This window comes from Panthera tigris, chromosome C1 (assembly GCF_018350195.1).
Source record: "Panthera tigris isolate Pti1 chromosome C1, P.tigris_Pti1_mat1.1, whole genome shotgun sequence".
Lineage (NCBI taxonomy): Eukaryota > Metazoa > Chordata > Mammalia > Carnivora > Felidae > Panthera > Panthera tigris.
This window is the reverse complement of record NC_056667.1, coordinates 131,222,554-131,249,175: the sequence shown is the minus strand read 5'-3', so window position 1 is coordinate 131,249,175 and position 26,622 is coordinate 131,222,554. Positions and strand designations below refer to the sequence as shown.

Sequence of the window (26,622 nt, the reverse complement as noted above, 5' to 3'; positions counted from 1 at the left end):
TCTTAGAACTGCTTTTACTGTGTCCCAGGGATTTTGAAAACCTGTGTTTCCATTTTCATTTTTCTCACGTATTTTTTTAATTTTACTTTTTTTAATTTCTTCATTGACACATTGATTGTCTAGTGGCTTGCTGTTCATCTCCATATGTTTGCTTTGTTCTTTGCTTTTTGGTTTTCTTTTCTTTTCTTTTTTCTTCTTTAGTTGATTTCTAATTATATACTGTTAAGGTCAGAAAAGATACTTGATATGATTTCAGTCTTCTTAAATTTATTGAGATTTATTTTGTAGCAAAACATGTGATTTATCCTATAAAACATTCCATGAATACTTGAGAAGGATGTGTATTCTGCTGTGTTAGGATGGAGAATTCTGGTAAGTTCACCTGGTCTAATTCAGGATATTGTTTTCTCATTAATTTGCTGTCTGGACATCCAGTGATGCAAGTGGACTATTAAAGTTCCCTACTATTATTGTATTTCTATCAGTTATTCCCTTTGTATCTGTTAATATTTGCTTTATATATTTAAATGTTCCTATGTTGGATGAGTTAATATTTACAAGTGTTACATCTTCTTGTTGAATTTGCCCTTTATCATTATGTAATGCCCTTCTTTGTTTCTTGTTGCAACATTTGTTTTAGAGTCTAGTTGGTCTGATATAAACATTGCTACCTCAGCTTTATATCCTTTCCATTTGCATGGAATATCTTTCCCCATCCCTTCATTCTCTGTTGATGTGTGTCTTTAGCTCTGAAGTGAGTCTTTTTTATAGGCAGCAATAGACTATATTTTTGGCCCCTTTGAAATAAGGAAGCATTTCTATGTCAAAACAATCAGCTGAAATCAAGCCTGCCTTTTTATGTAAATGTATACTGCAGGCTATCTTCTAGTTTTGTCATAGTTCCTTCCAAAAAGTTTTGCCTATTTATGTTATTTTTCTCATTCTTGTGGACATTTACCTTTTCTATTTCTGGCTAGTTGAAGACTATATAGCAAATAATTTGAAAAAGAAATCAAGAGGTAAATTTTGTCAATGTGTAACTTTCAAAAAGCTAAAAACATGATTCATATGATATATAGTGAATATATGTTAAGGAGTCATTTATCTCACTAATGAGAGAACCAGAAGGATGGTAAATCTGGTTCAGAGGAGCACAGAAGAGACTGTAAAATTTATAATCAATGAAATAAAAACATACTAATTTAAAATTGTAAAGTTAGATAGAAAACCACTTAATGTCATATAGCAGTAAAAAGGGGTTATCTTTACTACGTGATGGAAATCATTTGCATCTCTATTAGACAAAAAAATATATAATCAATGTATAAATTAATATCTAAATTCATAGATATTTGGACTGAATCAGTATTAAGCTATAAGTTAAACAAAGGTATATTACTTAGGAAAATTAACTAGTTATTGAAGGTGCCTATTAGACAATGGTTCAGTGTGACATTGAAGGCACATATAGACATTCCTTTATGTTTTTTTAACAGGATGTTGACTTTTTTTTCTCAATAATTTTGTGGCATGGACTACTCTATTAAACAATACTGCAGTAAATGTGTCCTTCTGCTAGAGTACCATAACAAAATGCCACAGGCTATGTGGCTCAAAGAATAGTAATTCATTTTCTCACAATTCTGAAAATTAGAGGTTCCAGATCAAGAATTCAACAGGTTTGGATTTCTCTGAGGCCTCTCAGTGGCTTGCAAATAGCCTCTCTTCTCTGTGTAAGGATCCTTGGTATCTCTCTTTGTATGTCATAACCTCTTTTTATAAGTATAGGGTAAGGTTAGATTAGGGCTCACCTTAATGGCATTGATTTAATCATCCCTTTGAAAACTTTAGCTCCAAATGCAGTCACATTCTGAGGCAATGGAGGATAGGACTAGAAAATATAATAGGAATATATTTAAATTTCTGTTCTGGTACAGTAATAAAGCCCTGAACTAAATATTTAGGATTTTTTTAATATGTCATAAAATGATTATAATTATCTTCAGCAACTTGCTATGATCAGGTTGTATTTCAGCAAAATTAAGATGAAATACTGAATCCATTGTCCAGAAGATTTACCTATCTTCTGAAATGTGTAAATAATTCTGGCCAGATTTACTTATTTATGTACCTATATATCTGTCATCTTGCTTACTTGAACTTTTTGTCTAATTTCCTCCAATCTTAATAAAAGATTACATTAAAACTAGACAGAAACTTCAAATATAAGAAAAGGAAACAAAGCCAATTCCCACAATTACTGAGTGTTTGGCTAATTATTAGGTTCTTTCCTGAGACCTTGTTGCTTCAAACTTGGATGGTTGTTAACAATACCTATTGTTTCAGTAGCAGAGGATATTTCTGTAATGATACAGACTTGAAAAAAAGGTGTGAATGCTGTCAAACAGCTCTTTTGTCCGAAATTACACTTGCATAGACTACATCAACTACACTGTTGAATGGACTCTGATCCATACTTTATCTGAACCGCAGGCATTTAAAATGGCATTTGAAACAGCGGGTTCTGTTCTCTAGTTGATATAATAATGTAAAAAGAATAAAAACAAACAAAGCATACATTTCCAGATTTCTGGAGACAGAAATAGTTCAGCTTTTTAAAAATCCTCATTGCTGAACTGGTTGAGAAAAGCTTCATGTAGTTTGTGGAAATTTAAATGGTTATATTTCCATAAAGACTGTGCAATTCAGGAATGAAACTGTAATCGATAGCTTGAAAATGTGTGTCCAATGAATTGCAAGATCTGCTTTCTGCTTGTCCTTGTAAAACATGATAGAAATTCCACAAAGTTGCTACTTTCCGTACCTTGCTTTGACAATATCCCATTACGAGTGACAATAATGACACACGCATCTATATTAGTCTTTTTGTTGAAAGGGTATCATTCACTGAAACAGCATGTTACTAAGGAAGTATTTTGAAGCATAGAGCAAGAAGAATGTTTAGGTTCAGATTGCAGAAGGATACCCTGCTTTGTCAATGAATCAGAGATCCATAGTAAGTTTGAACAAGAAGGTGTCAAAGTATAATTTCTAATAGATAAAAACATGACTGTCATGAAATTCAAGAATAAATATAAACCAGAAACTTATTTATGGAATTATTGAGGTAACCAGCACAGTAGTGCTGATCTAAGAGCATTAGTGGAATTGGATAATTACAAGCATTTTAAGGAAAAAGAATGTATAAATAAAATTTGTCGGTAAGTATAAAAATGGTTAATGCCTCACAGGGCAGTACAACCATAACCTTTGAGGTTATCTTTTCTACAAGATAATTATTCACAAATTAACATGAAATTTCACAGCATAAAGGTCTGATCAAATGGAAAATATTCAAGTCAAACACAGACACATTCTCCTAGAGCTGCTCTATCCCTTGTAGCCACTAACTACCTACCTAAATTTTTAAATTTAAATTTGAGTGAATTAAAATGAAATACAACACAGATTTAGTTTCCCTGTCACACTATCCACATTTTAAGTGGTCACTAGACACATTTGACTAATGGCTACTTTATTGGACAGCATGGATGTAGAATATTTCCTTCTTCACAGAAAGTACTATTGAATAACACTTCTGTGGAAAATTAATATTTGAGCAGGCCTGTTTTATAATGCATATGCATGCCACTGAAAAACATCACCACTCTTTTGGTTTAATTTCCAAGTTTTGAGTATTGTTTGTAAACAAAGAGATTTTACAGATCTATTTCTCCACCTCCTTTTTTTTAATGGAAGAGGATCTGAAAATATAAATTTACCTTAGATTCATAAAAAGTTTACTCCTCTTACTACTGAAGAGTTTAGCTGTGTCATTGAACCAATTTTCACGTTGGGTTGAGTGAACTATTTAGGATAAATAAGAAAACCAGGAGAAAATTTTATTGTAAATACTTACATTTTGGGATTTAGAAATCATTTGTCCATTTGTCTAGATCATTCTTAGTCCTTAAATAGCAAGAATAAAGGTATCAAAAGGTAGTCATTACTTTATAGAATAATTATTTTTTTTTTTTTTTTTTTTTTAACGTTTATTCATTTTTGAGACAGAGAGAGACAGAGCATGAACAGGGGAGGGGCAGAGAGAGAGGGAGACACAGAATCCGAAACAGGCTCCAGGCTCTGAGCTGTCAGCCCAGAGCCCAATGCGGGGCTCGAACTCACGGACCGCGAGATCATGACCTGAGCCGAAGTCGGCCGCTTAACCGACTGAGCCACCCAGGCGCCCCCTTTATAGAATAATTAAATCACCTATTTTGACCTAGCAAGAAATTAATTATCTGTGTAGTTTTGTTTTTTTGTTTTTTGTTTTTTGATGTTTTTGGTTTTTTTTATCATGAAACTATCTATACTTTTGAAATGCTTTCTCTGATGGTTTGGGCAGACTTACATAGTCTTTGGCTTATGATACTAAATTTGCACCTGTAACACAATGATTTTGTTTTTAATGTGTGTTTTTCAGATGTGCAACAAATGGCGATTGACTGGCTTACCAGAAATCTCTATTTTGTGGACCATGTCAGTGACCGGATCTTTGTTTGTACTTACAACGGGTCTGTGTGTGTCACCCTGATTGACCTGGAGCTTCACAATCCTAAGTCAATAGCCGTAGATCCAATAGCAGGGTAAGAAGTTCTGTTTTATAATGTTTGATATGAAATAGTTTCCATTAAAATAAGTAATGCATCCAAAAATTGTATAATAGATCGGTCTCTGACAGGAGCTGTGGAATATAAGATTGCAGGCTCAAAGTATTTTTAAATGGTGATATTAACAACTGCAATGCAAGGAGAAAAGAAGGGCTATAATTTACCATGCAGAAGCTGGGTAATACCAGTTCCTTAACACATTTACATTGCTGGCCTAACCTGAGATACAAACAACCCTCTTCACAATTGCTTTGGGGTCACCAGACAAGAGCCTCAGGATAGTTTTAGGTTAAAGAGAGGAGAACTTTAAGTTCCCTTAGCAGTAGACCTTGTCAGCAAGCTTCAGAAACAACACTTGAAAGATGTGCTATTAACAAACTTACATTCAACACATTTGGTATTTATAAAAGGTGTATGATGCATGTTCACGGGTACTACTAAAACATTAAAGTCCTCTTTGTTAGTTGAAACCACCTTTTTTTTTCCCCCTCCAACTACTGATACGTAAATACTATGTAATTATGGAGTTACTGAATTCTTCATCAGAATTCATCTTCACTTTTTTTTTTTGATTTTCTAATTTTGCTAGCCACTTTGTTGGTTAAAAGTATGTCTTATCTGACCTTCTTTTATCTAATAGGCTCATTAATCTTTTTAAATATTTCACAATTTGTCAAATATAGTCATAAATGTTTAAATTCCCATCAACTTTGTTCACATGATTAGAAAATCAATATAGAAATTATGCTTCAGTTTTAGAAATGCTATGGTATTGTTGAGTGGGAGGGGCAAAAACTATATAGAGTGCTATAAATTCAGTTTTTTCACCAGTGCGTACTGGGCAAGTATACTCTCACATTACTGACATCGTGTATAATTTTAATCGGAGGAACTGTTGTTTTTTTCAGATGTTAAGTTGTAGCAAAGATTTGAAAACTGAAATTTTATCTTGTTACTGGTTTAATCGTCCCCAAGCAGTACAGGCTGAAATGTCTGATGGAACGTATCCTAAACTGCCATAAGCCTCCATTCAATAAATGGGAAAATATTTACTGAAGAAACAGCTGTCATCCATATGTGGACTTTTGTCACTCTTTACTTAAAGTCTGATTGAATATTAAGATGCATCATCACAATGGTTCTGATTTTGACAAGAACAGCTTGCACGTAAGAACTTTGCTAGGAAGGCTGTGTAATATAATTCTTGAATGTAGCTCTATTTGTATTTGCAGCAGATGGTGACTTGACTCAATCTGACTGCAGTGATGCTTCAAAAGACATTCGTAAAAGAAGTTGTATTTAAACTGATTTGTTTGGGTTGTTGGATAAGGGTGGTAAGAAAGAATTTGAAATTTACCAGTGTGGTAACAACATTCTTTTGGAATTATTTTGGAATTCTGTCTAGAAATATATTTGCTTGCATGTGTTTCCCTGGATTTGCTAACCGAATTTCAAACTAGCCTTTAGACAGTCTTATTTATCAAAAATGTCAAGAGGTGAAGCTACTGACTTTCTCCCCTCATTCTACCATCTTATCTTCCCCCATTTTTAAAAACTAAGATCCAGAGACCCTTTTTAAATAAAACTGTCAATCTCGAATATAATGTATGTGAGTACCCTCTCTCTTTGAGAACAGCAACATAGTTTATATTCTCAAGCTTCCTGTTTCTCTCTGTCATTACATGAAAGAACCATATTTTGTTACTTTTGTCAAAGGAAGTAGGAGTAGAAAACCCCCATATTGTTTGCACTTATTCTCTGCAGGATTCCTTGGGGCCTAGTAACTGTTTAAATGTAATTTTGTCATGTATCATTTATCACAATAGGTTCTTTGGAATTTTTCGTTTGAGTCTGCTCTGTGTCTCAAGCAGTTTTTCAATCATGAATTGCAGAAATCAGAGAAAGCAGAGCTCTGCTCTTTTATAAATATAAGCCTATTTGGAGTATAACACTTTCAAATATATTCTACTTTTCTCTTATTATCAGAAATTTGGCTAGGATTAATACAATGCTATCTAGGAAAGGAACAGTAGGTTTTTTCCTTTAACTTTTACTTCTGGGCCTGCTCCAGCGTAATTTGAATAGGCAAAGCTGGAACAACTGTGCATGACCTACCAAAGGGGATATGTGCCACCAGTGAAACTTCTCCTACCTTTTCCTAAGTGTGTGGACTGAGTGATTATCTTTGGCTCATTCTCTTGTAACTTCTGAAATCATTGGAATACATTAAAAGTCAAATCTGATTTTTAGAGCTTGACCTAAATAGCAGTAGAAATGGAGGGAGATTTGCCTTACTTCTTTCAAAGCTGCATTGAAAAAGAAATTTTTTACTTGGCTATACTTTTAACTTTCACTTCTAGTGATGGTAATGACATTGGAATTGAGAATTTGGGAAAAAAATCTATTTGCAGGCATGTGTGGTACCATGTATGAAACCCAAACATAGTAGAGTTATATGAGATGGATAACCTGAAGGACAGGGGAAATCTCCTTAGTCAGGAGAAAAAGCAGGAATTGAATATTTCCTGAGTATACCATTCTTCTATGTAGGATGGACTTCTGACTTGTAGAGAATGAACGGCAGAGTGATATGTAGGATTTATGTGTGAATCCATGACCTCATGAGTGAAATGAATAAAAAGTATATCGTCTTTGTTCTCTATGAGAGCAGGCCAACTGCTAGGAGGAGAAAGTCTCAAAGTTGAGTACACACAGAAGTGATTGACAGTATTTGAATATTTAATACACTTTTTCCCATCACCTACCTGGATCCCCACTGCTGGCAAAACCAATCATAGATGCGACATTGGAGATAGAATCAAAGTTAGAGATAGATCAGGGAATAGGATGGGCTTATGAAATTCTAATCTAAGAATTTAGAATTCTGTATGAATGTGGGAAGCCAGAAAATAAGGTAGGTTTCCCTATGACCATGAAAGGGCTTTTGTAACAAGGGAATCCTTGGGGTAGATATCAGGTTTTTCAATTCTGTCAGGTGGCTCCCAGAGCCAGCCTAAGTTCCAAATTAGAGCCTGCACTCACTAGTCACTTTTTTATAGGACGTAAGTAGAGTTGTTGCGGACCTTTGGCTGTTAATCTACTCATACTGCATTGTGGATAAATTAAATCTGTAGATTGTACCCCCACAACTAACCACTATCTATTAGTTTGGGGATTCAGATGGTTCAGAAGTTGCTATGGGTTTGAAAATTAGGAAGCACCTAAAAACATGCCACTCTTTGTTCTTATTGTCCTCATGGAAGTATCAGTGTGGATGAGTCATATACTCTTCTGCAGTTCATAAGTGCCCCTAATATTCTGACATTTATATTCACATTTTTTTTCTAAAAATTTTTTTTTCTAATTTTTTTTTTAACGTTTATTTATTTTTGAGACAGAGAGAGGCAGAGCATGAACAGGGGAGGGGCAGAGAGAGAGGGAGACACAGAATCCGAAACAGGCTCCAGGCTCTGAGCTGTCAGCACAGAGCCCGACGCGGGGCTCCAACTCACAGACTGTGAGATCATGACCTGAGCCGAAGTCGGACGCTTAACCGACCAAGCCACCCAGGTGCCCCTATATTCACATTTTGATAGGTTGCAAATTATGAGTCCTAATTTTTTTGAGGAAGAACTACCCTCTACACATACCCACAAAAATGTTTCTTCAAAATGATGTGAACTTAGTCTCCCTGAGAATCTTTTTGCATATTTCTCTTTATTAGAAGAAAATTCAGAGAATGGAGATAATTCAATACCTTCAATAATCATTCTATTGAGTTTATGTTTCGACTTGCTTTAAAATTCCTCTTGGAGATCCTGAACTTAAAGTTTCTTTCTTCTTTTTTTTAACGATTATTTATTTTGAGGAGAGTGTGAGCAAGCAGGGAAGGGAGAGAGAGAGAGAGAGAGAGAGAGAGAGAGAGAGAGAGAGAGAGAGAAACTCCCAAGCAGGCTACATGCTCTCAGTACAGAGGCCAACACAGAGCTCAAGACCACGAACCATGAGATCATGACCTGAGCCAAAACCAAGAGTCACATGCTTAGCTGACCGAGCCACCCAAGTGCTCACTCTTGAATTTAAAGTTTCTTAATGTGTTTTCTTATCTTAGCAACAAATTCAAGTGAATATCCATTATAATATTAGCTGTATTTTAATTTTTTATCTGTTCATAGTCTAAATATCTATATGCTGATTTCCTATTTACACCACTACTACCTTTTCTGAGTGAGTCCAACACTCTTAGATAACATTTAGATTAATAGAGAATTATCTGAACAATAGGCATTTGTCTAAATTGGCCATTTTACAAGGTTTTTCAGGAGAGTTTATCATAGCCACTTTTCAATCCAAAGTTCCTTTCAGGAGTTGCTGATGTGATTAGGCAAGACAACATGGAAATGCAAGTTCATGTTTCCTGGTCTGAATTATTTTAAGTGAAGCTAGTTGTTCAAAGACTCACTCAGGGGTATAAATGCATATTAGCTGTTTTGTGTATCACTCAAATTATTCTCATTAATTCATTTTGTCTAGGGTCAAACTCTCCAAATTACTCTCCAAACCTTTCTGTAAGCGGAGGTTCACGTATGGCATTGCCTTTAATCACTGTCTCCTTCCAATGCAATTTATATTGTGATTACCCTGGGAATTCGGAAAAGTAATTTGGAGTGTTTTATGTTCATTACACCTTTTACTGGAAACTTACCCCAAACTGACTCAACTTTCACTGTGTTCTTAGCTCACATTATTCATAATAGTAACTCAGAATAATGCAAAACATTTTACATCTCTATTTGCCCTCTTTGCTGTTCTTTCTCTCTCTTTTTACTCTATATGTTTTAAATGTTTGTTAAACTTATATCCAAATTACTGACTTCATAGTTCTATTTCTAGTAATTATATTTAGCATCTTCCCAATCTTCCACCCACTCTCTATAAAAGAGATTTCTTTGAGTTATCACTCTGATAAATGCTGTCCACTCAAATAAAGGAATAGGAAAAATCACAATTATGAAGGAATTTATTATTTCACTTTTAAATCTAAATATAGGACAGTCTCTGAGTGGATTAGTTTAGTGGCTCAACAATATCATTCAGGATCTGGGTCCATTTACCTCTTTGTGATATTATGGTTAGTGTATGGTTTTTAGGTTAATTCTCTTGCCATTATAAGATGAAGTTCTAGGGATCTTGTGTAGAACCATGGTACTCCACTCAAAAGAAAAAAGAAGAAAAAAGCATTTTTTTGTTTTTGTTTTTTTTCCTTAGATATTCATGTTTTCTTAGGCATAAATGGGGTAGATGCCTTCCTGAATGGGACAGGAGCCACTTTTTTTCCACCATTGATATATGAAAGAGTGAAATTAGGGCCAAGCAAAGATGGAAAAATAAATGGACTAAGAACTGACATCATCTACATCCCCTGTCATATAACAGTTCTCTTATGTGCAGTTCTTTGAATTTTTTTTCCCAGGCACTGAGGGGGTCTCTTTGTACTTACCTTAGCTTGTTTGGAATATGGGCAAATACTTTATTCCAATTCTTTAGTCCCTTTTCTAGGAGAACTCTTCCATTTCCTTTTAGCCAAGGCCATTCAAACTCATTTCAAGGAGTATTTTTCTTATCTCTTTTCAAGGCAAATGACACTTCTTTCCAGTAATATTTTATTTTTTATTTAAAAAAAATTTAATGTTTATTTATTTTTGAGAGAGAGAGAGAGAGAGAGAGAGAGAGAGCGTGAGTGGAGGAGGAGCAGAGAGAGAGAGGGAGACATAGAATCTGAGGCAGGCTCCAGGCTCTGAGCTGTCAGCACAGAGCCTGATGCGGGGCTTGAACTCACCAACCATGAGATCATGACCTGAGCCAAAGTTGGATGCTCTACTGACTGAGCCACCCAGGTGCCCCTCCAGTAATGTTTTATATGATACAAAGAAGAGATTGGGTTGGGAGTTCTCTGGGAGTTCTCTCCTAGTGTTCCTATTTTTATCTTTAAAGATATACTTTAAGAAACTGATGGGAGCTTTTGTTCTATTCAGATTCTTCAATGGTTTTGTAATCTATGTGAATATTCTAAGCCTAATACTACTGGGGTAGCATTAAATACATTATTGTTTCATTTATAAAGCAATTCTCAAGTGGCATGAAAGTTTTGTATTCTCTGCCATAGAATAGTTTACACACTGGAAGAATCTATGCCATTTTTAAACAAGAATAATTTTATATTTCCAATTAATGTAAAATTATTTCTAATTGTTTCTTACATAGAATTGTATGAAAACAAGAAGTAGATATGAGCAAATGGTATTGCTTTTGAAAATATATGGACAGATTTCCTATTTCACTCAGTTATGATAAGGGCATGGAAGATAATGGTATGATATATTTTCTTATGGAGCTTTGAGTGTAACAGAATTATGCATTAGATATCAAATATTACAACCAAAAGATATAGTTATTATAGTTTACAAAAAACACATTATAAACAACAAATTCTAAGCAGTAATTTATTTGAAGTTTATGAGCTAAATAGTGGGTTAGGCACAAATATTATTTTCAAAAAACCAAAACAAAACAGAAAATGTTGGTTTGTAAACACCACAAGGGAAAAGACAAAAATTAAAAACAATAAAATACATACTTGACACCATTCGCCTTTTAAGTTACCACTCTTTCATATATAACATAAATTCAGGATTTTATTGTAGGCCATATAATCATATTCAACTAAAAAAAATAATCAGAAGTTAAAAAAAAGTCAGCTTTTATGCTGAGTTATATTTTGTTCTGCTTGACTGCTGAGCCTTGAAGGGTATTGATCGAAAATTGATATTTTCCCTTGAGCCAGATTCACAGTGGTTTGACTAGGGAGAAATTGGCTTGGCTTTAGGGTCAAGTTGGATGTTTTATAGTGTCAAATAGTGTTTACTCAATATATTTTTTTTTAATCATGAAAAGGAAAAAGTCAAATGTTGAGGGTATCTGGTCTTCTGTCAGTTTTACTGAGGTAATTGTCTCTGTAATCTCTTGTAAAAATTGTTTATGCAGGAGGCAGCGCACTGCCTGATTACGAGATATACTACAAATCTGTAGTTGGGGCACCTGGTTGGCTCAGTCTGTTAAGCACCGTACTTCAGCTCAGGTCATGATGAAATGATCCGTGAGTTAGAGCCCTGCGTCCGGCTCTGTGCTGACAGCTCAGAGCCTGGAGCCTGCTTCAAATTCTGTGTCTTCCTCTCTCTCTGCCCCTCCCCTGCTTGCATATGCGCTCTCTCTCTCTCTCTCAAAAATAATGAATAAACATTAATTTTTTTAAATATAAAAAAATACATCTATAGTCATCAAAATAGTATGGTACTGACATTAAAATATACAAATAGTCCAGTGAGTGGAAAAGAATTGAAAGCCCAGAAATAAACCCAAACATATTTGGTCAACTAATATTTGACAACAGAGCCAAAATACTCAATGGAAAAAAGACAATCTCTTTGTACATTGTGCTGAGATAATTGAATATTCACATGTAAAAGAAGCAAACTAGCCTTATATCTTCTACCACTCACAAAAATTAACTTGTAAATGGATCGAATTTAAGTATAAGACATGAACCCATGAAACTCCTAGAAGAAAACAGGAATAAAACTCTTTGACATGGGTACTGGTAATTAATTAATTAATTTTTGAATGTGACATCTAAAGCACAGGCAACTAAATAAATAAATAGATTAACAAACCAACCAGTGGGACTGTATCAAAATAAAAAGCTTCTGAACACCAAAAAAAAAAAAAAAAAAAAAAAAAAAAAAAAAAAAAAAAAAATCAACAAAGTGAAAAGGCAACGTATGGGATGGGAAAAAATTTTGCGAACTATGTACCCAATAAGAGATTAATTTCCAAAGTATATAAAGAACTCATACAACCCAGTAGCAAAAAAAAAAAAAAAAAAAAACAAAAAAAAACAAAAAAACCAGACATCAGCCCCATTAAAAAATGGACACTTTCCATTGACACTTTCCAAAGAAGATATATGAAGGCCAACAGGTAGATGAAAAGATGCTTAGTATTATTAGTTATTAGGAAAATGCAAATTAACAGCACAATGAGGGATCACCTTATGCCTGTTAAATGGCCATCATCAAAAAGACAAGAAATAATGCTGGCATAGATGTGGAGTAAAGGGAACCCTTGTGCATATAAATTGGATACAGGGAATGTAAATTGATACAGCCATGATGGAAGACAGTATGGAAGATACTCAAAAATTAAAAATATAATTACCATATGATACAGTAATTCCATTTCCAAGATTATATCCAAAGAAAACAAAAACACTAACTCAAAAAGATATCTGCACCTCCATGTTCATAACAACATTATTTATAAGAGCCATGACATAGAAAGATACTAAGTGTCTATCAATGTATCATTGCATTTTTATACAAAGAATTTGTGATACACACATGCATGCATGTGCTCACACGTGTACACACACACACACACACACACACTGGAATGTTATTCAACCACTAAAGAAAAAAATGAGGAAACCCCATCATTTTTGACAATATAGAGGAACTTTGAAGGCATTATGCTAAGTGAAATAAGTCAGACCAAGAAAGACAGGTACTGTATGAACTCATATGTGACATGTAAAAAAAAAAGCAAAAAAAAAAAAAAAAAAAAACAGACTCTCAGAAAAAGAGATCAGATTTGTTATTACCAGTGGCAACATTTAGAAGATGGGAGAAAAGATACAAACTTCCAGTTATTAATAAGTACTGGGGATGTAATGTACAGCATGGTGAGAATAGCTAACACTGCTGTATGATACATAGGAAAATTATTAGGGGATTAATTCCTGTGAGTTCTCATCACAAGGAAAAATATTTTTCCTTTTATTTCTTTTTCTTTTGTTATTGTGTCTATATGAGAAGATAGGTAGATGTAAGCTGAATCCATTATACTATATGTAAATCAAACTATCATGCTGCATGATTTAAACTTTTACAAACATATATGCCAATAATTTCTCAGTAACACTGGAAAAAACATGGAATAAAAAAAAACTTGTGTTTAAATAAACAACTGCTCATAAAATGTGCCTCTATGTCATCTTAAACTAATTTAATGTTTTTTGAGAAAAGCAAAACAAATGATTTTTGTCATTGTTCTTCATAATGATTGAATATAGGTTATAGTAACATTATCAGCAACCAAACTATTAGTAAATCTCTATAATTACATTCTATATCTGGTTTAGTGTGGCATAAAATGAGATTAAAAAGCAACATATAAAAAGAAAATAGTCCTACTTTCTGGAGAGTTTCAGTCTAAGTCTCATATTGAATTTATATTTGGGAGTCTCATTAATTTGGAGGTATAGCTAAATAATTGATTCATCCCATAAACTTAATGTGGAACACGTCTAAAGTGTCTGGAATTCTCCAGTGATTTAAAAATCTCTGAATTGCTAAGATTTCTCATTTTTTTAAATGAAAACAAAGATATTCTGTTTTATTTTTTAAATGATTTATTATGATGAACTCGATTTGAGAAAGATATTTCAAGTGTATATAATTTTATTTATTAATTGAAATGACTGCATAAGACCAATGTAATTTTCACAGGATATACACTGAAGTTTGAAGGAATATCAATACAGTAATCTCATAACAACTGTATTAGGATAATGGTAGTCACTTTTATAAACCAAAATGATGACATCACACAATAAAATTATATTTCATACCCGTATGAATCTGATGAGTGTGTTAGAGGTTGGTGGGTAGATTCCTCCTTGTGGTTATTCTGAGATAAGGGTTCCTTCCATTTTGTGGCTATAGAATCTCATACGGCCTGTTCTCAACTAGTAGAAGGGGAAAAGTGTTGAATATCTGTAGACAAGTTGGATGCAAGGGGATCAGGGAAATGTAGCACCTGGGTAGGCAGTTTCTTGCCCATGACATCACCATACTATGGAAATGGGAACATGCATTTTGAATAAACATTTTGCCATTTCTGTCCCAGTCTTCTCTTCTGGCTACCAAATATCTATATATGCCCTTCTTCTCATAGAATATACTACATGAGTTCAAAGTGGAGGACCTCCAGGTGATGTGCAGTCCTCTCCATCACGTCCTTTTGTACTTCCTTGTATACAGCAAATTATGAACCAAAAGACAAGATATCTGTCCCGACTGTCCCCTCCATACTCTATATAAATCAGTGGAACAGTGATAGAATAACAAAAACAAGAATCATCATCTAGAAAATAGAAGATTGGAGGCACACAGCAGTCATTGGCATAGAGAAATAATGAAATCCTACCAGGAAAGTAAAGGAAAGACCCTCTGTCCTGGTAGTTTAGAAATGCCCCTGTCTAGATGGTACTTCTTTCCCTGTAACATCTCCCCTTGTTCATTTTTCTTTACCTGTGCTTCCCCAGGGAGATTCTTTCTAGTCTGTTGTGCTAAATACTACATCTGAAGTTGGGAATGGGGCATCCTCCCCCTGTGGACTGTATATATTTCACAGACTGTTTCTTGTTCCTTTCAAGTTGTTTTAAGGTTTGAAGAAACAAAGAATTTTGTAAGATAGGCTCATGGCTTTTGAAGTTATAAATTCCCTTGAAAATTAGTAGAATTTTGATTTCTTTGCTTCCCATTACTTCTATATACTAATATCCTCACTCAAAGTTATACTCTACAAATAATTATCAAACCCAAATTATTTCTTTGCACCTCACTCTCTTGGTTTTCTCTTTCAACCTGTTTGTGGTCACTTCGAAGCCTGAAAACAACACGCCAGTGGGAAGCAAACACCTTTATCTAAAGGTGAAACTCTTCTATTCAGTTGAGAAGTTAATTGGCTTTTGTTGTTCAAAGTAATTCCAGCAATTTTTCTTAGTATTCACATCCTAGAAACAACTGGATCTCCAAGGCTGGAAGACCTCAATTTTGGACTTGGTCTATTCCCTTTCAGTTTTGGTTGTCAGTCAGCCAATTCTTACCCATACTCATTTTTCCCCATAATATCTTGCCAACGAAGGCATGTAGTAACTAACACAATTACTAATATTATACTTTTAAACTTCTTCCCTTAAATACATAGGCTCAAAAAGCACTTGTTTTTTCTTCCAATATATTTATCAAGATACTGCAAATGACATTTTTTATCAAGTATTTTTAACCTTTAATATTTTCAGTCCTGAACATTAGTTACCCTGATGCTGCTGCCTTAACCATGAGGCCAATGTTATGCATTAAAGAAAAAAAAATTAATGTTTATTTTTAAGAGAGAAGAGGGTCAGAGAGAGAGAGGGAGACACAAAACCTGAAACAGGCTGTAGGCTCCAAGTTGTCAGCACAGAGCCTGACTCAGGGCTCAAACTTACTAGCCATGAGATCATGACCTGAGCTGAACTAGGACACTCAACCGACTGAGCCACTCAGGCGACCCATGGTTATCTGACAATGTTATGCATTTTTAAATGTTTATTTATTTATTGGGGGGGGAGGGGCAGACCGAGAGGGAGAGAGAGCCTGATGGGGGACTCAATGTCATGAACCATAAAATCATGACATGAGCCAAAATCAAGAGTTGGATGCTTAACTGACTGAGCCACCAGGCACCCCTTCAATGTAGTAATTTACAATCTTATTATATTTAATGTATTTTAAATTTTTATTAAGGTAGTTTTGTACTTGTGCTACCAACTTTTTTTTTTATTTTTTTTAACGTTTATTTATTTTTTTGAGACAGAGACAGAGCATGAATGGGGAGGGGCAGAGAGAGAGGGAGACACAGAATCGGAAGCAGGCTCCAGGCTGTGAGCCATCAGCCCAGAGTCCCACAAGGGGCTCAAACTCACGGACTGCAAGATCCTGACTGGAGCTGAAATCGGACGCCCAACCGACTGAGCCACCCAGGCGCCCCTGTGCTACCAACTTTTGAATTTGTTATGATAATACTCACTGCGTAAATTTCAGTGGATAGCACAGTAGAAATTTTGTTAATTTGTTTTCTGTTTTATTGCTCAAGGTCGAGTCCAATGTATGCATTCTGAACTATCAAGCAGTTTTTATCCTTGTGATGATTCAAAGATGGAGGTTCCTTCCATCTTGTGGTTCCTACATCCTTTAGGGTCTGAGAATCCTCTGATTTTTGACCAGAGAGAGGAATGACATGTCTGCCTTTTTTATTTTTCCTAATTCCAGCTCAGCAATGACCATCATTATTTCAGTTACATTCCAGTTAGTGACATCTAGTCACTTGGTCACATCTGATGACAAGAGGGCTAGAAAATACGGTTTCTAACTGGGAAGTTGTCAGCCATTCCACATTTTGGAAAGGAAGGGGTGTGAGCTATGAGCTTCTGGTGACAGATGAGTGCTTCTGCCACTATTACCACCATCTGAATTTATTATTTTTTTCTTTTTGGGTAATAAAAAATTAAACGTAGAAGAGGATAGCATGTGAAAGCCCTAGTTTCTAAAATGTATTTTAAATTGAGTAGATTCATATTTTTCCAATTTTTTTATAATTTCCTGAAGGCTTAGAATTCAGGTTTATCATTTTACTTTGAATGAGTCACTTTCATTATTAGGTTTGTATCACCTCTTGCAACATTAACAAATCTAAATAACTTTTAATCAGAGAAACTTTTAATCAGAGAAACAAGTACATTATGCTCTGACCAGTAAATGAAATAATAGGCATTTTCAGATTGGGGCAATTTCTCCTAATAACTGGTGCCTAATTCCTAGAACCTAAATATCCTCTTTTTTGGAAAGGCTGGAAACACCACGAATACTCCCAACTCTATTTCCTACTCTTTTCAGACATTCGAATGATAATTATTCTTTTGTTTGTACTTCTTAAGATCTCACTACTAGTACCAGCCCATAGATTTGCTTGTTTGTTTTAGAACATGCTTTGAATAAATGTAACATTTGCAGAAATTCATTCTGAGAGTGGAAGACATAATGGATTATTGGTGGGCATAACACTAGAAGTAGAAAAGAAAGAGAAAATAGTTGAAACAGTGTAAATATAGTGTAATAATGGTTGGTGTGTTGAATAATACTTTAGACACTAAAAAACCCCCTAACTCTAACTGGCTTAAATGATAAGTTAATTCAGTTTCTAACTTAGAGGAAGGCCAGAGAAGAGCAAGCTTGGTTGGATGTAGGCTTGGTTGAACTGATGCCTCATTGACATCTTTAAGGAGCCATATCCCTTCTATATCCCTGCTCTCCCATCCACAGCTACAGCCTTTTCCCCCTTGGTCATAAGTTTGTTGCCACTACCAACTGAGGAAAATTGTGTACTATTCTCATGCAGCAAGAAAAAGTAAGAAACCTGACCCCTTACTATGGACTATAAATCCATTATTCCAGTTTGAATGGGCTAAATAAGGTTGCTTTCTCACAACTGGAGCAGTCTCAGTTGCTGGGGAAATACCATGTACTGTTTGGATTTGTATTAATTGGAGTCCACCCCAAGATCTGGAAGTGTATTCAATTTCCCCCAGTCATTTGAAAATTTGGTAGTGGTGAGGGAGCATGGTTGGGAAGGTCATTGGGAATGATGGTTCTCTGAACATAACCAAGTTTCTGTTAGGAATAGAACTAGGAGAAGCAAAACATAATTTCACTGAGAATGGGAGAGAGAGATGTATTGATTCACTGCCATGAGAATATTTGCTGTAGAATGCGAATTACTGTACTTGAGAGCAAATCATGTTCTTCATGATGGATATTTTGAGGTTCTTTATCAAAACCCTGCAAGCAGTAGATAAGGATGGCAATGGAGGTGATGATGATGATGATGACGACTACAGCCATGACAGTGAAAACTGCTTCGATAATACCTGTGATGATTTAACAAGGCAATTACTCAAACTGTCACTACCAAGCATGTTTTTTTTTTTGGTGCTGAATCATGCTAAATTTACAGAGAAAGCCCTAATTTATTCCACAGAGAAAGATACATTTGGGATCTATAGTTGCTTCCCAGTAAATAAGACAAACATAGGTTTAGATGATTGAAGATAAGGTAATTTCTAGTGAGAAATAGAACTAGCTGCTGGAAACTCTGCCTTCCTTAAATGCTCTTACCCTTTGGATCTGTGTGTGTTTCTATTTTTTAAAGACAAGTACCTGGGTAAGATAAGCAGACTAATAACATACATTTGAGGTTGCTTAGTAAAGAAAATATTTTTTAAGCTATGCCTTATTTTTATTTATTTGTATTTTTTGTAGACTTATTTCATATTTCAGATTCCACTTATCAGACAACTTAATATTGCATGATTAAAAAATAATTTTAGGGGCATCTGGGTGGTTTGGTCCAGTTAAGTGTCCAACTCTTGGTTTCACTTCAGATCATGATCTCACGGTTTGTGAATTCAAGCTCCACATCGGGCTCCATGCTGACAGCATGGAGCCTGCTTGGGATTCTGTCTCCCTCTCTCTGCCCCTCACCTACTCATGCTCACTCTCTCTCTCAAAATAAATACATAAACTAAAATATTTAAAGGGCAATTTTAAATTATTTTATTAAAAGTAATTATATTAAGATGAATAATACTGAATAGCTCATAAAACTTCTTTGTTTTGTAATCTATAGGATTAACAGCTAACATATGATTAATTGTAATTAAAACCAAAATCCCATTTTTCCCAAATGAAATAAGAATATTTACTTTAGCCTAGAATATTGTAAGTAAATTGAAAGGATCAAAATCTCTTCCAAAAACACCTGTAATTAATAGTATTTTTCAAAACTTATATCAGAGCTATGACATTTTTCTGGGAGGTAGCTTTATTAAAGATGTGCATTGGAAAGATCTTTACATTATATATTTTTCATAATAATATTCTTAATGTTCACTACCTGAGACAAATGATTATGCAACACTTTATAGAGTGTCCTGTTCTGCCCCTTTGTCTTGCTTGGATAGATGGTGACTACATTACATAGAATTCATATAGTGAGGCCATCTGTGCAAAAATGGAGGTGATTTTACCTCCATCGGAAGTGAGCATGTTCTCATAGATGGTCTCAAGTACCCCGAAACTTCAAGTCACTCTGTCATCATTTACCTAGAGACTAAACTCTTTTACATAAGGAGAAGTAAAGTCAATTAACTAGTTTTGCATTATTTATCTTATTTTCTTTGTGCTTTGTGCTACATCAGAATATGAAGTTGCAGTTCTGATAGGGCCCATTTTTTTGAGAGACAGAGAAAGAAAGAGATTAATATCAACAGTGTTACTGACTGTTTTCTGTGGCCAGTCGTTGTCCTCAGCACTCCCTCTACACTTTTCAATTTAATCTACAGAGTTATCTCGTGAGGTACTTGATACCTCTATATTCTTTTACATATGAAGCTTTGGGAAGGTAAATTACTTGCCCATAGTCAAAAAGCCAGTAAGTGTTGCAATCAGGGTTCAAACTGAAGCAATGTGCACTCTTAATCCACTACACTACACCCATGAGTCAGCTTTAAGCTGGGAGAATGGGGGTTAAGATGAGGTATGTGGGGGTTTGTGGTATACTACCATTCATGCACAAGACTGGGTACTCAGCCCTGAGGAAAATGACACTTGGGAATATGCAGGGTGGTAATTTTATACCTTAACATGGGCACCTATAAGTTTGTATACCTGTTAGTTCCATGAAGATGAGTAGAAATGGCACACAGAATTTGTTCTAAAATTTTAAAGGAAGTAACTATATGGCATTCTGAAAAAGAAAACAAAATACAGAGAAAGCAGAAAGATCAGCAGTTGCCAGAGTTTGGGGGAGGGGATTGGGTGGAGGGGGGATGAACAGATGGAATAAATATAATTTTTAGGGGAGTGAAACTCTTCCATATGATACTGCAATGTGAATACATGTCATTATGTATTGGCCAAACCCAAATAATTAACTGTACAACACAAAGAGTGAACCGTAATGTAAACTATGGACTTTAGTTAATAGCAACGCAGTAATATTGTTTCATTAATTGTAACAAGGATAACACAGTAATGCAAGATATTAATAATAGGAGAAACCATGTGTTAGGAAGAAAGGGGATGTATGGAAACTCTATAGCTGCTCAATTTTCTATAAACCTGCTCTAAAAATAAAACCTATTTACTTTTTGGAAAAGGAAGAAAAAAGAAACTGAGTGATTATAGGACTATTATTGTGAATCAATCAGGAAATAGGTGACTCATTTCAGAATAATTGTATCTTTTCTTCAGTAGTGTTGAAATCTAGGACTTCCACATTTTCACTTAGATTCAGTCAAATTCCAAAAAAAGTTTTCTGTGCTCTCTGTATACCACTAGGCTATGAATTCTGGATGAGCCCAGGTCTACTTGCCAGGATTACTCCCTAAATAGGAAAGAAGCACCTTTAGAAAGCATTAATCTTGTAAAGCCACAGGGCCACAATTAAAGAGTGGTTCAATGGTTTTCCTAAATGTATAACTTACAAGGACAGATTTTTCCCCTGCATCTTTTACCCTGATTATAATGATGGGCTCGATTTCCCCATGTATAGTCAGCCATTGTTAACATGCTGGCATTTGAAAGGAGTATTTACTCTTGATTTTAAACATAAAAGAGCTTGTATGAGCAGAGAAAGAGGAAGTAGGTAAATACTAACATTTCTTGTGGAGTGGAAAGCAGTTCCCCTGCACTTTTCTCACCATTCAAGTCACAGTTTGAGAAGGAAATAGCTTTAGAAATTGAGAGGGCCAATGGATCCGTTAACTGTGCTTTCTCCACACAGTTAAAGCTCAGTGTGAGACTGGCTGGCAACATAAACAATAAGGAAGAAGTCACATGAAGAGGGGTTATTCGAGAAAGAGTAAGGAGAGTCACATTTTGGTTATAACTAAGGACTAGCTGACTCACCCATGCATGAGAAATCCTTCGTCAGGTGTCATTTTCTAGGGATGGTGGCTTAATTGCCCCCCCAAAAGGCAGCTTTTTTTAAATTTCACAAATGACTTATGCCTTATTATCATATCTACCATGTCAGGATGGTGGGGTTTATTTGGTCCTCATATCTCTTCATAAAAAAATGGGACTTTTTTAAAGATAGCACAATTTTAGAAGAAAAGATTGAAATCCATACCACAAAATAGGTTTTGCTATACACCATTTGATAGGAATAGGAGTATGTAAACATATTCCCCAAAAATATATAGGTACTCTATAATTAAGAGTTTGTATAATGGGGAACGAAATTCCAACATAGATATAATGTTAATAACCTAGGTAAACAACAGTTTTTGTTTAGATTTTGATTATACTGGGGTGAGGGGAGTGAGAAGGAGTGGTATCTTTCTCAGTGCCAGTCTGTGTGCAAATCCTGTCTTCACTTCCACATTTGAACATGGTTGATGTTGAACTTGTTCCTTCCTGTTATCAATTTTGATACATCAAGTGATGGCATCTCAAACTTTTGTCCTTAGGACAATTTCTTCTTTAATACATAACAACTATAATTCTATTGCTATTGTTCTTATAAGGTCTGTTCCTGGAGGCTACTATACCTTGTAATGCAGGATTAATAATAGTGCAATTGTGCTAAAACACTTACTTCGATTATTTGTGGCTATCCTGGAAAACCGTGCGATAGAAGCCCTTGGTGTAGTTTTGGAAAAACTCCATTGATTTTAAATGAGTGGGGAAACACAGAAATGTCAAGATAAATTACTAATCAGAATTTTTTTTTTCCTATTATTTACCTATATATGCCCCATCTTTTCCAACCAACTTTGCACTACTAAGGGTATTTATATCAAAATGCCAGTGAGCACTATGTCTATTATGGTTACTAATTTACTCTATCTGTCATGCACTTACTATATCATACTATTTTATAAGCTATTGTATCATTTATTTGGTCTTCACAAGAGCCTGTGAGATCTGCATTATTTATTATACCCATTATACAGATCAGGAGCCTGAAGCAGCAATAGAAAAGCACTTGCTACATGTCACATAGTTACTAATTAATGAAGTCAGGTTTTGAACCCAGACAATCTTGCTGTAGTGTTCCTGATTAGTAATACATTTAAGCAGAAACAACTCTACTAAATGAAGACTATACGGATAAAAGTTGCTAACAGACACGATCATTGTTATTATTACAGTTATTTATTGTAATTATTTTCTCTCATGTCCTTTTCTGTTTTGACAAACTGAACTGCAAAAATCTGTCTATAATATGGTAGTTCAGGATTTTAAATTTCAATAGTGATTGAATATGATGGTTTAATAGTTCACTGTCTTACACGGTGCACTTCACTACTCTAGGTAACTGACTCATTTTCTTTCTAAACACAGTTATAATAGAAAGCACTGCCTCACTTTCTAGCAGATGGAGAGCAATCTTGTTTTAATGCACATCATTTATAATAGATACAAGCTGTCAGATAACTTCTGGTAAAATAGGATGCTGAATCAGACATTTATTTTTAGTGGCAATTGTTGACACATAGACTAGCCCACCCAAATGAAAGTATGCCATATTACTTGGCTCTATAGATAAACTATGTTATAATATTCTTTGTCATGTTTCATTTTCGGTTTCTGCTTTAGACATCCTACCATACACCACGATTTCCATCACTTATCTTTAAACAGCTTGTTGTCCTAAAACCATTATACATTATTTTAGATAGTTATATTTTAGCTTTTATTTCTAATATAAGAATCATCTAAAACCTGGTAGTTTTAAGTAGTTACATCATAGTTAGAAAAATGTGCTCTGGAATCCAACAGACCTAGATTTTAATCCCAGCATTGCTCCTTATTAACTGAATGGAAAATACGTTTTAATCCCTGAAAACCTCCATTTTTTAAAAAAATTATGATTTTTCTATCATAGATTATTATATGAATCAAATAAGTTAATGTTTCTACAGTGGTAGTAATTTACCATATATATCATTAACTGTAGTTCACTAATATGAGGCATCAAATAAACAATGAAAGCCCCCAACAAAAATAGATTTTACAAAAAGTGAAGGAGCTGAATGAACACCTATATGACCATGTTGGTCATATATCAACTGTGTCTGTTCCACTTAGTTAATGTCTATCTTGTATTGTTTGATAAGTATTTTAATACTGATACTGGAAAAAAAAAACAAAAGAAATATTGACATTTATCATATGTACAATGCCTCTTTTGGTTAATTCATGTAGATGTGATATTTGGAAAATATAATGGTAGCTAGATTTGGGTAAAATTAAAAATGCTTAGTGTACATTTTAGCTGCACATATACTAAATATGGAACAATACCGAGATTACCCTGACTACTGCATAAGGATGACATTTGTGAAGCATTTCTTATTACATAATTTTAGAAAAAATATATTTTATATGTTGTTTGTATATTCAATGATAAAGCAAGTATGGTAAAATTATACTAAATAGGGATTCTGGGTAAAAGTTTATGGGAGTCCTTTGAACCATTTTTATGAATTTTCTACAAGTCTCAAATTATTTAAAAAATTAAAACAAATAATACCTTGGGAAATAAAAAAGTAAAAATTAAGTAGCAACCAGTCTTTTAAATTAGTATGTTTCCACTATATTTAGATGAAGCCATGCAGGATAGGTGCTTTTGAAGTATAAGAGGTTTTATGTATTATGTGTGTTACAATTTAATTTTTGGATTTGCTAGTACTACTCTACACTAAAATAATGTATTTTTTTAATCAAGTTGTTAAAAAGCCATATGAGCTTAATTGATACATCATATAAAAACAAATTCTTGGGGCGCCTGGGTGGCTCATTCGGTTGAGCATCGGACTTTGGCTCAGGTCATGAACTCACAGTTTGTAAGTTTGAGCCTGCATTGGGCTCTGTGCTGAAAGCTCAGAGCCTAAAGCCTGCTTCATATTCTGTGTCTCCCTCTCTCTCTGCCCCTCCCCTGCTCATGCTCTGTCTCTTTCTCTGTCAAAAATAAAGATTAAAAAAAATCTTAAGACTATTATTTATTTTTTACTCCAGTGCAACAAATAAATGCTTTCATACATACATTCATAAATACAAATTATGGTAAGTTCTATGTGAATATACTATGTTATTTTCAAGAGTGACAGAGAAGACATTAGTTAGATTACTTGGTCAGTGAAAGTCTCACTGAGGAGATGACATTTAAAATGTTACTTAAAGGATAAGAGAAGAAAATTATGGAAAGAAAAGTGGGAATGTTGACAGGGAGCACAAGGAGTCTTTCAGAGAGAAACCAAGTCTAATGCCTTGAGAAAGAAGAGAGTGGAGCATATTTGAGAAGGTGGAAAAAAGATAGTATGGTTGGCGTACAATAACCAAGGAGAAGAGTGGCTCAAATTGAATGTGAAGAGAGAGGCTGGGGGTATATCATCCAGAACCTTGAAAGTCAAGTTGGAAAATTTAAAGTGTCACTAGGCCAGATTTATAATCTATGCAACTCTGTTACTGTGAAATATAGTGTGTATATTGTGTGTGTTTGTGCATAGGGGTCAAAATGGAAATGGAAGATTAGTGAAGAGCCAATTTCAATAGCTTAAGATGGGTAGTGTTTGCTTGGACTAGGATATTACCTGCATAAAAGGAGGAAACATCATTTTGTGATATATTATGTGTATGTATTATGAATGTGTTATGTGTAGAAGACATTTAATTTATTACAAATAGCTATGGCTTAAGACTTCAAGTGAAAGCATGCTAATAATAATGGTATGCTTAACACTTAAGAAAATATTAGAAGCTTGTGAGCATTGTGTTAACTTAGACTTCTAACTAAAAATGATTATTTTTAAATAAGAATTTAATCATGATTATTCATATAATCACAAATTATATGAAACTTTTAATTTTTTATTTTCCTTTATATACTCATATTTAAATGGATATAACTTACTGAGAATGTACTATTGTTCCTATTTTCTTAATGGTTCAATTATACTTAAAATTATTAATGACACAATTTCGTATTATATTGGTAGAGGATGATGATGCACTTCCCAAATGAACAGAGTAATAATAAGTGAATAATGAATTTGTTAATCCTGGATATTGTGAGTTTGTAGGAGGTACATGTATATCTAATAGATGATGAAAAATTTTTAGCAGATATTATTTGAAATCATAATATCCCATGTGGATTAGTGAACTTGTCATAGTTATAATTATACAAACATTTAATCAATGCTATCAATATTTCACCATTGAAGAGTTAACAGAAAAAAGACAACCAAAAACTAAAGAAAGAAAAACGAGAGTTGGTGGTGTAGAAGGTATACATAGTATATTGGGAAGAATGCTGGCCTAAGTCAAAAGATTTGGCTTCCAGTTCTGGATTCAGGTAACCTTGGTTAATTCATAACTGATGATTTGTAAGTTTTCCTTTCAACTCCCAAATTCTTTGATTTTTTTCTGAAATATACCAGGGATTGGAGCTCTCCAGCTCCTTGTATTTAAGGGTTTTTATTCATTTTGCCTTCTTTCAGCACAACTTGTTTAAAAAATCAGAACTTAACAATCAGTGAAAATATTTCATTGTCTGTCACTGTTTCTTGAGTTTGTTGAGACACTGGGTTGTTGGGAAAAATGGAAACATCAGATGAAGGGTGGTGTTTTATAGCAAGAATGAGATGATTAAAACACTGAGCCATTGAGATAGTGGGTCCAATAGAAAGAAGGAAATAATAGTAACCAGTTTTAGTGGTTGGGTAGGAAAACATAAAAGTAATCAGTAAGAGAATTCTGGACCAGCTGCTACTATATTTCCAATTGCATTATTCCTTCTTAGAGTGACTCTGTATCCTCCAAATTCCAAAGCTTATTTTCTCTCTAATGAGGCTATGGGGGATTTAAAGCTGCTTCTCCAAATCTGGATTTCAGCAAAATCTGTTTGTTACTATCACAAAAAGAAATATGTCCCAAAGCAAGCA

General features: G+C 34.4%; 1 protein-coding gene and 1 non-coding gene across 2 annotated transcripts in view; both read left to right on the top strand.

The window, feature by feature from the left end:
* The window catches only part of LRP1B (LDL receptor related protein 1B), a 1,866,249-nt gene that overhangs the window by 933,400 nt on the left and 906,227 nt on the right, over positions 1-26,622 (top strand). The window contains exon 7 of the mRNA XM_042994392.1: positions 4,484-4,646. Coding sequence (XP_042850326.1) covers positions 4,484-4,646 — 163 coding nt within the window. The remainder of the gene's footprint in view (positions 1-4,483; positions 4,647-26,622) is intronic.
* Positions 23,939-24,043, top strand: LOC122241719. The gene has a single exon (XR_006221944.1). It is a non-coding gene; the product is annotated as a U6 spliceosomal RNA (small nuclear RNA).